We start from the raw sequence: 12110 nt of genomic DNA on the forward strand, positions 1-12110 counted from the left end.
CCGCCCGACCCCGGCTGAGGGGGCGCAGGCGGCGGCTGGCGCAGCGCGAGGCCGCTCCCCTCAGGGCCGCCCCGCGCGCGCCAAGCCCAACTCACCGCGAGGCCGCCCCCTCAGCGCATGCGCGGCGGGAGCGCGGCCCGCGGCGCAGGCGCTGCGCGTGCTCTGCCGGCGGGCGGGGGCAGAGGTCAAGGGTGAAGGGTCAGTTCCTGCCCGGCGGCGGCAGCAGCAGCAGCAGCAGCAGCAGCAGCAGCAGCAGCAGCATGGAAGGCGGCGGCGGCGGCCCAGTGGGCTCTGCGGCGGAGGATGGGGGGCCGCCGGCCCCGGAGCGGGTTCTCTTCCCGCCCACCTTCAGCGTGTCCGAGATCAAGAACAAGCAGCGGCGGCACTTCATGTTCCTTCGCTGGAAGCAGCAGCAGAGGAAGGTGGGGGAGGGCCCGGCGCGGCGGCCGTTACCGGAGGGCCGGCGAGGCCCCGGCCGGGCGGCGGGTCTGGCTAACGGATCGCTCTCCCTCTCTCGCTAGGAGAAACTGGCCGCCAAGAAGAAGCGGAGAAAGGAGCGAGAAGCCCTGGGAGACAGAGTAAGGGCTCCGGCCGCAGCGCGCCGCGTCCCCGCGTCGCGGCGAGGCCGTCCCCGCTGCAGGGAGGTGGTGCTCCGCCGCCAACGGGGCAGAGCTCGCCGTGGGGATGGTTCTTCAGTCTCGTGAGAGGAACGTTTGTCCCCAGACTCCAGGAAAGTGGAGCGGTGATCTCGGTGCTCGCTGGCCCCGGTAGCCTTCGGAGAGGCTGTGTTGTATAGCGGAGGTATCAAACAGCTGAGCTTAGCAGCTGTGTCTTGGTGGTGCTGTGTCTTAAATGATGCCGTAATCGGGCAGGGTGAGTTTTAACCAATAATGGCATCAAAGCAGGCCCTTCCTGAAAAGTCTTCTCTGTCCGATGTAATTGCTATGGCACTGTGTTGATGTTACTCGGAATTATACTCTTAATAGGGAATGTCTGTAAAAATTTAAAAAAAATCAGATCCGACTGAACCCTGCCCGGACCGGTTGTCTGCTTGTTTCCAAGCCTAGCCACAAACTAGGGTTTTGCTTCTTTTCCCCAACTACTGCAAAAGCACATTGACAGTTGGAGACCATCAGTTGTGAATGCCTGTATTGTTGTAATCTCACGAGAGTAGTGTAAGTAAACGGGGTAAACGTTATAGGCTATTAGTTGGTAAACTGTAGATGTGGAGGCTAAAATGTGTTGCTGTTGAAAGTAGAGCTTTTTTTCTTCCATAGAAGAGAAGTGGATAGAAAGTTACACACACACACCGCCTTTTTTTTGTTTTCTTTTGGAACCCCATTGCTTAATTAGACTGAAATTAAGCAGTGTCACTGTTCTACCGATGCTGCTCCTTTATGTGATGTTCTCTGGTGTCATAAAATAAATAATTCTTCTAATTCTGTATAGAAGTATGCACAACATCATGGTAGTTTGAATGTGTTTTTCGCAATACACTTGTATGTGTTATGTTAATCAAGCTATTTATTTTAGGCACCTCCAAAAGCCATACCAAAGACTATTGAAAATCAGAGAGTGTATGATGAAACAACTGTAGATCCCAACGACGAAGAGGTAACTGCTTAATTTCTGCATATGCTATAAAGTTAACCTTTTTTTTTCCCCCCAAGAAGGGACATAAAATGGATTGATGAAACTTAACATTCACCACTCTCCTGTTAGTTAAGGTGTTGATGAATTACTTTTTACATGTGATGGGTTCACTAAGAGGTGATGTCATTCTTGCATTATCTACGTTAGATAATTGACTTTTGCATTACTGTGAGTGATGGTAAAACCTGCCAATGTTCATCACACTAGATTCTTAAAAATGTAAAAACCACATGCCTTGTGATGATTAATTATAGGATAGATCTTGTGAATTGATTTTTTTTCCTACTAAATTCAATTTCATCAGAATTTAGATCAGACTGAACAATTGTTCTTCAGTTATTTCGTATATGTGGGTTAACAAGACTTCTGTTCTTCCAGGTTGCTTTTGATGAAGCAACTGATGAATTTGCACCATACTTCAACAGACAGACAGTTCCCAAGATTCTTATTACAACATCAGACAGACCTCGTGGGGTACGTATGTTTTACTTGGAGAGTTCTGAGCAATCAACTGGTTATAAGATACCAAGGTTTTCATACTATAATTGGTTAAAATTAAAGCTGAAAATTTCACATGGATTTTTTCTGTTTTATTTAGTGACTATCAATAGCCTTGTATATGTATGTAATCTATTAGTTTCTCTAGCACTGTTTCCTTCATTACAAAAACGAACGTCATGCGTATGTTCTTGTATGCAAATGATCTGCACTACCTAATTGGGGAGATTACTGACATTAGTGAAAACCCTAAAAGTGGTTTTAAAAATAGGAAAAAGTACACCTCAAACAGTTTATCTGGCAACTCAGACATTAGTACCTGAAGTAATAGTTATATTGTATATTGAAATGTTACGAACTTTTTGTAAACCAACGTCCTTAATAAATAATGAGTTTGGAAGTTATGCTTTTGGAATTTTCCTGCTTTTCTATGATTGAGGAAGGAAAAAAAAAAAAATCCTTTAAAAAAAATAAAAGTCCCTGGTGTTGTGCAGTCTTTACTGCAAATAAATTTTTTTCCACTGACTGAATGAAGTAATTTAATAGATTGTCTTCAAATGTTTATAGAGATACTGGAAATAATATATCATCAGGGAGGACAGTTGGAATGAGCAACCCTCTATTCACCTAATATTTGGATTTGGCACTGTATTTACCACATTGCAATTTAAATCACCTGTTTTGCAGAGAACAGTGAGATTCTGTGAACAACTGTCTACTGTTATACCCAACTCGCATGTCTACTATCGAAGAGGGCTGGCTTTGAAAAGAATTATTCCACAGTGTATTGCAAGGGACTTCACGGATTTAATTGTTATTAATGAAGATCGCAAAATACCAAGTATCCTTTTGTGTATTTACTGAAATAGATATACTAGCTCTGGGCCTATTAGGGAAAGAAAATAATTCTGTAGTGTGCATCAGAGATCTACTTTATTCTACATTTTTTTCTCTTCACTGTGCAGCTTACAGTGTAACTAAAGAGTTAAAAATCACTGTGCCAGCTTGAATATCTGATGGCTCATGGAACTTGGAATTATTAAAGGAAGTGTGTTGGGGTTTTGTTTGGGTTTTTTTTTTTTTTTTTTTTTTTTTTAGTTTGTAATGCATGGATAAACACTGCTGTTATTTCACTAAATTTAACAGTTTGATTGATGAACAAGTTTTTCTGACCAGGAAGTTCCCTTTAGTTTTGCTGACTAGATAAAACATTACTAATTAAGTGAGAAAGTGATAGAATTTAAGTCTGGTTTCCTATTGAAACAAAATTTAATGGACATACTTCAGAATGCTAGTTAACTAGTTTATGAATGTATGTTCAAAAATATAATGAAACCTTGTAAATCAAGCATAGATTATGGATATAATACTCTAACATAATACTGCATTTCACAGAAAATGTTCCTCTGTAAATTAAATGTTGAATTTTACCAGCCTTTTTTTTTAACTTGGTGAACAGATGGTCTCGTTTTAAGTCATCTGCCTGATGGTCCAACTGCTCATTTTAGAATGAGTAGCGTCCGTTTGCGCAAAGAAATAAAGGTGAGACTCCAACAAAATTTTAAAAAATGGGTACTCTGTCGTTTAACAATAAGTATGTTCAGTCTACTTGAACTGTCAAAACTGGTTGCACTTTTGTACAATTCAGCTGATCTTGTAAAGGTGGTTTTTTTGTAAGCTAACAGGAGGCCAAGGACTAGTATATTATACTTCCATAAGCAGCACATTTCCATTTTCATAGTTATTTGCCTGCCAAGTATTTTTACAGTAGTCCCAATAGCAGCTGATAACCTACATCAATAGGGAATACCCAATGTATAGTATACACACAATAGAATGTAAAAGATAAGCAGTATGAAAGATTTCAATGTAGTTCCCAGTCTTGAATAAAACTTAAGTTTTTCTTATTGTTACAGCCCTGTCACCTCTTCTGTAGTAAGTATTGCTTACTTAGCCCTAAATAATTTGCAGTGAAATGTTTTCTTTTTTAAAATAAGTAATTTTTAAACTTCATCTATTCTTATTAAAGAAGAATCCCATGTACTCTGAGTCCCATATACTCTTAGTTGGTATTACTACAGAGAAAAGACTCCTGTGACAGGTAGACTGCGTTATTTGCTATAATGGATGCAGCCAGGAGTGGAAATTAGTGCAGGAGAGAGGAAATGTAAAATTACTTATTTGTGCTTTTTCATTCAATTTATATTGTTGAATCAAAGATCCTTATGTTACCAACTGCTCCTTTACTTGTATACAAACTTAGGTTGTGTTTGAAAAAAATGATTAGGGCACATTATCAGCCCTGTTACAAGAAGCTGGCCCTGGTTGTCTTCCCCCCTGTTTTATTTTGAACTGTTCTTTGATAATATATTAAAATCCTTTTGCATTCAATCTATTCTTTGCATTCTTATCTATTACTTTCATTTCAGCGAAAAGGGAAAGAGCCCACAGAACACGTACCTGAAGTAATTCTGAATAATTTTACAACACGACTTGGCCATTCTATTGGTCGCATGTTTGCTTCTCTCTTCCCACATGATCCTCAGTTCATTGGAAGACAAGTAGCTACCTTTCACAACCAGCGAGACTACATCTTTTTCAGATTCCACAGGTGACGTTTTCCACAAAACTCACAAATGAGAGAGAATGTTCTTGTAACTTACCTTCTAACTTTTTTTTTTTCCTTCCCCAAGATATATCTTCAAGAGTGAAAAGAAAGTGGGAATTCAAGAACTTGGGCCACGTTTCACATTAAAGCTGAGGTCTCTTCAGAAAGGAACCTTTGATTCCAAATTTGGAGAATATGAATGGATTCATAAGGTATGTCTAAGTAATAATAATAGTCCTGCTTGGGAAGGGAGACTAAATCTGACATGAAATGTAACCATAAATCTTAAGCCTAAAAAAGCGGTATAAATGCAGTTCTCAATACAGAAGTGTTTAACTGAAACATTTAGAGGTATGTTTTGAGAAATATACAAAGTAGAAGCATTCTGCTATATTGCAAGTCAAAAAATAAAAACAGCAAAGATGATTAATATCAATATACCATAACTACATACTTGCAGAATGTAATTTCTTTAACATATACGGATATAAGCAAATGTGAAAAATGCTCCGCTGGTATAAGCCATTTTTGGAAGCCTAGTAAACAACTAGAGCTATTTTTGTGCAAGGTGAGTGCAAGGATCGTAATGTAAAAACGATTAAGTTATTTATATAAATGTCACTTCTTAATAGCGAAGGGAAAGTAACACTGACCTCTGCACACCTTCAGGTGAAATGGAAGTGTTACTCTAGGCAATGATAAATTACTTTTCCAGTCATTTTTACCATGGAATTGCAGCTGATGATTGGCAAAACTTAGAAGTGAGTATCCAAGCTATATGGAAGGAAAATTCTAACACTCCTGGTGCAGTCCATGAAATGGATAATCTTGTTTGGTTTAAAGACACTTTGTCTACTGTCAGTAGACAGAGAACTGCTACACGTTCTTTAGTTCTAAATCACTAACTTTTAATTTTTCTTCCTTGTTAGTCTTGAAAAGCTGGCTATAAAGACTCAACTATGCTGTAACTGTGACACATTTCATTGCCTACCCTACTATAAACTGGAGCGGTCACCCTTGTTTGTATCCTGTTGCGTGAATCTGCTGGTTAATAACTTTTCTTTTAAATTTCAGCGCCGAGAAATGGACACGAGTAGAAGAAAATTTCACTTATAAGGGACAGCTATCTGCCAGTTGCTGCTGACCAGAAATACAACTGCTTTGAACTATGGATTATCTCAGACTCCTAACTAATGATAATGATACTGAACAGTATCTGCCTGCAGAAAGACAAGCTGCAAACATTAAAACCTTCTACAGGAGCGGATCAAGTAGGACGCATCTTTCTTTGTGTTTGTAGCTAAATCCAACATGACAAGGACAGCGACTCTTTTTCCAGTTTAGCAGGAAAAACTACGCAATGTCAGAGCAGCCTGTTATTTAGCTATCACTGAAGATTTGCTATGACTGCTACTGTGCTGTAGAGATAAATTACACTTTGCAACATCAAAGACAGTAAATATTTTGGTAAAAGATATTCTCAAAATAAAGTATTTCTAGTTATACAGCTTTTTTTTCTGTTAAGCAGCTAAACCCAGACCTCTTTCAATAATCAGGTAAGAGATAAATATTTTAAACCTCTTTCTAACTTACAGTATGCTGTTCCCTGACAGTGTGGTGATACTTTTCCAAAAATGGTCTCCTATCTAGAGAACATGGAGAAGGCTATATGCAATCCAGGAAGTCTGTGGTATTTTACTTCATTAACATCTTGCATAAAATAGCCATGTTGCTGAAGTTACAAAAATAATGTTTGACTCCTACAGGTATCTTTTCTGTAAAAGTCGTATTTAGATAGAGGTATATACCCAAAGCAGTTGATATTCTTTTATATAAAAATACATAAACACTGATTGGAAAGAATTCATAAGGCCAGCTTACAGGAGGTACATAAAGCTATCTCATCTAAAAATGCTGCTCAGTTGAACATGTGAGGTCTCTGAGCAGGGTTTTTCCCATTAAAATCTTAAAAATTCTTGTTCAGCCTCATAGCTATACTCAAAGTTGGTATTACCTGCAGAACAAACTACTCTTCTGCCTTAAGTTTGCACATTCACTGGCAGCTAAAAAGCTAAGTTTTTATTTAATTACTTTCTTTTCATATGCAGCTGTAATAAGTGCTTTTTCGTATTTACCTAAAGAGTAAGGTGGCTCACAGAGTAAGTCATCTACTAAGGTAGAATTACTCTTTAAGGTAAAGAATAATTAAGTTACTCTTTGTCTTTATTTTATGTCTATCATATGGGAAACTGTAGAGTTGAATTATAAACTAACAGCCAAAAAATTTTTTTTTTGTTGTATTTCTATTACGCTTCTAAGTATAGTACTGATGAAGCCTCATTGTTCTGTAAGACTATCAACCCCAGGCAAAATTCCAGCAGCATGGAATATTTAAAGACAGACTCCTGTATATGCTCTTCAGCTGCTGCGGAGTGATGCAGTAACTGATGAGGTGTCAACATATCCAGAAGTTAATGAACTTGTTACAGTAATTTCAAGACCAGACTAAGTCAAGACACTTTTATTTTTTGCTTGGCATATAAAACTGATTCCCTTATGAAACAGAAGTATTGTAACTAGCATACAGTTCATTTGGAGAGGTAGATGGTAAGAAGTTTGACGACAGTAGCAATTTTACAGTTAGATTTGGCACGTTAAAGCTAAGCTTTTGTACAGACTTCAAACCAGGCCACTCCTTGAGGCACTCTGCCCATACACACATCAGCAGCTAGGAAAAGATGCTAAAAGGTCTGAAAAACAAAAACAAAATGTAGTTAGAAAAGTATCAATGCTATTTGAAGCAACTCTATGTCTAAGAACATGTACCTTCAGAATATGCCATGGACAGCTACTGAGGAAAAAAAAAAAAATCCTCTTTTTCCACAGCTGTTTTATAAAACTATTAATTTATAAAATACACTTTTAAAACCATGAAGCTGTCACCAAAGGTACAAGAAGATTATCAAAGCTGTTACAAAAGAACTGAAGCTTAGTGTCTCCTGGAAGCCAAACTGCTAAGTGGAAGGACAGAAAAAGTTGTTCCCAGTCATGTGGTGCCTACAGAAATAGCAGGCATCTACTTTGCCTTTGAAAAGCAGGGGGAGTCTGTGTTAACTAACAAATTACACTTCCTCTTCACTCCACAGAGGTGGTGCTGACTGTGTAAACATGAACTCTATTGGCTCATTGTGAAAACACCAGGATTACAACTAAGAAATCGCCTATTTTGAGGAAGTGTTTGCAAGAGATACAGTGAAGGAAAGACATTTTCTATATAGGTAGTGTAACTAAAACTGCTGTTCTAATGACTTTTACCTGTAACATCAGCAGAAACAAGTGTTCCATTCCAAAATCAGAAAGGGGGAAGATAAGGGCTTTAATTGAGAAAGAAAATATTAAGCCTTTTGTGCCCTGTGTATGCATGTATGTGTGTGAGACAGAGGAAATGTTATTTCCTCACACCCACACCCAGGAATTACTAGACCTTGGCAAAGCTCAGTGGGAAACTGTGTGTGTGTCGCTCATTAAAGTACAGTTTATTTGGCTTTTTATAGGTTATCAGTCTATAATGCGTACAAATGATCTGATTTCTTCCTTGAATTGCTGCTTAAAGCTGAAGGTACAGTAGTGTGAACACAAGTCAGTGTCCAAGAATAGTATCTTTTAAATACGAATACTTGATAAAATTCACAATAGAAATACCTTTAAAAGCTACACAAACTCTAAAGTACATTTCAGTTACGCTGTTGCAATTCACTGGTCAAAACAATGGGGGAAGTGTTTTTGTTACATAGTTATGCATCAACTTCTATACTGTTACTACTCTGGTCTTTACTAGCATGAACCACCTTGTTTATACACAAACTTCTTGGAAGCTTTCTACAGGCTGCTTAAGGGGAGAACAATTTGAACAACTCAGTCTGACTGTGGTCACCTTTCTAAAAAGCTGCCTAAACAATACAACTTAAATCTAGTGAACTACAGTTCTTTGAGTGATGTAAGTCACCTACAAAAACAATTCTTCAAGGTTAACTCGCTATGAGATTTCTAAGGATTGTGAACTATGGTTAACTGCATATCAGATGCTTTGAAATAACGTATATGCTCTCACCCCCAACAGATCCAAGTCAAGGGGCAATGGGGAAGAGGGACATGGTAAAATTATCATGCATTTAATGTGGATAAAATATCAAATTTTTGTGACTCTCAAGAGTCTTGGTGAGACTACTGTGGATCTAAAACTTGCCTTTCTAAATAGGCTAGTCTAAAATCTAATCACCAGAATTTTCAAGGAGTGTCAGATGAGTAGTCTTCATAGCAATAGCAGTAGTGCTAATGAACCTATAAAAGTTTTGGAATTAAAATCCAAATGAGTATTCAACTGTTTCTAGTTATTTAAACTGCTACCCATGTATTAGCTTATTTGAGTGGACTACAGGCCTTGATACAATTCTTGGACCACATACTTTTTTTCCTTTTGGCTTAGAGGGCGTATCCTACAGGGAACAGTGCTCTTCTTGTAGACTGCCACTAACCTATCTTTGGAAGTGCTCTTTAGAAGTTTAAGAACTAAAGTCTGATTTATCTGCCACAATGAGGATTCACCATGTATGCTGTCAGGCAAGTGATCCTATGTGAGAAAAGGGAAATAATACCCTAACACAGATGGAAGACAGAGCAGCATTACTGTGCAACCAGGTTAGTCCAAATAGCAGCTCAGTAGTAGCTGGCCCCACTACTACTTTGCTGCAGCAACTGGCAGAAGCTCTGCAACAGCTAAATGCTACTTATAATACTTGTACAGTATGTGTCCAGTACAGAGCTACGGCCAGAATAGGGGAGGAGGGGCCCAAAATGGGGATCCAGACCGACACCAGCTGCAGAAGTCAGATGTCTCTTCTGAATACTTTTAATACAGGCAGTCTTATTTAAAGCCAGCTATTTTTAATGACAACAGTTTATGAATTGTAATTCAAGAACTTACCACTGAAAGATACCGAAGTAGTTCACGTAATTACAAAAATGAACAGACTTTCTGGGGTCTGAATGGATTTGTACTTGATGATACTCCTGTCAGTAGGGGATCATGTTGCGCGTTCTGCAGGCAGAACTGCTTCAAGTCTGCTGCAGCCTGAGAAACCTAGTTGCAATAAAAGTTGGCATTAGAATTCACGGAACGCTCTTTACTGATGACATAACTACATCAAAAAGTATAAAGAATACTGCTAAATGATTATGCAATACAGCTTATGTAGATTTTGAACAACAGTTTCATCATAATTTCTTGGTTTCTTAAAGACACAAAGTTGCACAATATTAGAATCGATGTGGGAAATTTTCACGTTAAACTTCTAAGCCTGAAGATCCTCATTCTAGCATAAATAGTTTAAAAGTACAGCCTGTAGCTTAAGGTGCTCTACCCAACTGAACAGGCATTTTATCTTCCTTTGGAAAGCCATCCTTATGATGAGATAGCGTATGGGTTTTTTGGTAGGCTGTACCTACCTAAAAACAGAAGAGTAAAAAAATGCTATGTCTTGCTTTTCTTTGCTGTAACTCTGAACTCGTGAAAAAGAAGGATCAAAGTTTCAGAAAGCAGCATCTTCGCTGGTATCTTGTATTTGCAGTTTGCCCAGAGTTTCTCTAATTTGACAGGGCCCAGTCTCACCCTGCAAACGCACAAGTTAAATGCACTTAGTACGTCTTGCAGCCAAGTCTCCATTTTACAGCGTCAGGGCCCGGCCAGCGAAGGCAACCTGTTGTAAACCCCGACTCAAGCTGTCCGAGTGTGATGGAAGAAGCCGCTCCTCACAATAAGGAAATGAAAGGGGAGTCCGGGGCGCGTCCCTCCCCCCGGGGGAGCGCCTGGGCCGGAGAGCGGCCCCCGGGGGTCTCCGGGAGGCTGCAGGAAGCGAGAGGCGCGGCGGGCCGGGCCCCGCACCGGGGAGGCGGCGGCAGCGGGAGGGGACGCAGCTGCGCGGCCGCCCCGGGCTCGGCTCGGCTCGGCTCGGCCCGGCCCGGCCCGGGACGGAGGGGGGGGGGGTGTCCCGACGGAGCCCCGGGGCTAAAGCCGGCCCCGGCCCCCGCCCCTGCCCCGCCGGGCGGCCCGGCCGCCTGCGAGGAGCGCCGCGGGGCGCGGCCCCCGGGGCGATATAATGGCGGCGCGTCCGCCCCGTCCCGGCTCCGCTCCTCACCTTCACGCGAGTCACGCTGGCCTCCAGGCGCAGCTGCTGCACCACCTTCTTCATGGCCGCCACGTTGGAGGAGCCCGACATGGTGGGAGCGGCGGCGGGCACGGCAGGCGGCGGCACACCCAGCCCCAACTTCCCGGCGCCTCCCCAACTCTCCGGCCCGGCGGCGCCTGCGCAGCCGCCGCCGCGCCCAGGGCCGGGGCCCGGTCGCCGCCGCCGCGGGGGGGCGCTGCGGGGCCGGTGGCGGGCGGCGGCCCCGAGGCCCGGCGGCGGCCCCGAGGCCCGGCGGCAGGCCGGTGCCCGGGTGTCTCACGAGTGCTTGTGGTTCGCGGCTGCTCCCCTGCGAGCTCTGTATGCCCGGGGCGGGGGGAGCCGCCTGGCAACACGGACATAAGATGTGGCCCCTACCCCCCCGTTTATCTATAAAGCGGGTTAGAAGAGAAGACGGTATTACGACCAAGGTGGCAAATCTTGGAGGTGCTATCCAGCGAGTTACTAGTCTGGAGCTTACTCTGAGAGCTAACGAATGAAGTTACTAACTGCGCTCTTGCCAGCGTGTTTGGGTCTTGACTACAGTCTGGAGGAGATGGGTGTTTGCCACAGAAAGCGCCCAGGAATGGCGGTGAAGCCTGGAGTAATGGCGCGGGGTGACATGTTGTGATGCACAGTGCAACATCTCACACGTATACAGGGGCTAACGGGAAGAACTTATGCCGTAACCTGCTGTGTCTTTGGTTGGGAATAGCTGGAGAAGTGACGGGATGTTAAGTCGGGTCATTCGTCAGGGCTCGTTGCGGTGTAATTGTGAAGAGGCGAGTAAACACACAGGCTCCTTTAAGTAGGTGCTTCCCACCGATACAAGGAAATCTTAATTCCACTGCTTGGAGCCAGGGCGAGACCTGGAAGGTCAACTGGAAGAGCTGGTCACTTGTGCTCAAGAAAAGGTGAATTAGAAATAGCAGGGGTACGAAGGAGAGCTGCTAAGATGGTCAGGAGAACAGCGGGGGCATTCAGCAGGCTGAAAATCAGGAGGAGGTTTGTAACCTCTGAGGTGCTGCAAGAGCCTTCAAAGTGAGAGCACTTCCTGAGGAAAGTCATAATGAGGTTAGGGCAGAACCATGGTCTATAGTTTATGAAAGGGTTTTTCTGACATGGTTGCC

General features: G+C 42.3%; 2 protein-coding genes across 2 annotated transcripts; one reads left to right on the forward strand and one right to left on the reverse strand.

Moving 5' to 3' along the window:
- The first annotated feature begins 223 nt into the window (after positions 1-223).
- Positions 224-6262, forward strand: RPF1 (ribosome production factor 1 homolog). The gene is made up of 9 exons (XM_069789103.1): positions 224-422; positions 522-578; positions 1534-1614; positions 2032-2127; positions 2839-2992; positions 3611-3693; positions 4581-4762; positions 4845-4971; positions 5834-6262. Exons 1-9 carry the CDS (start codon positions 261-263, stop codon positions 5873-5875), a joined length of 984 nt encoding a protein of 327 aa, XP_069645204.1. The 5' UTR covers positions 224-260; the 3' UTR covers positions 5876-6262.
- Positions 6263-7265: 1003 nt separating this feature from the next.
- Positions 7266-11126, reverse strand: GNG5 (G protein subunit gamma 5). The gene is made up of 3 exons (XM_069789106.1): positions 10954-11126; positions 9744-9899; positions 7266-7509 (listed from the first exon to the last, which is right to left on the reverse strand). The coding sequence occupies exons 1-2, from the start codon at positions 11032-11034 to the stop codon at positions 9774-9776; spliced, it is 207 nt and encodes a 68-aa protein (XP_069645207.1). The 5' UTR covers positions 11035-11126; the 3' UTR covers positions 7266-7509; positions 9744-9773.
- Positions 11127-12110: the final 984 nt, after the last annotated feature.

This window comes from Haliaeetus albicilla, chromosome 8, assembly GCF_947461875.1.
Source record: "Haliaeetus albicilla chromosome 8, bHalAlb1.1, whole genome shotgun sequence".
NCBI classification, from domain to species: Eukaryota; Metazoa; Chordata; class Aves; order Accipitriformes; family Accipitridae; genus Haliaeetus; species Haliaeetus albicilla.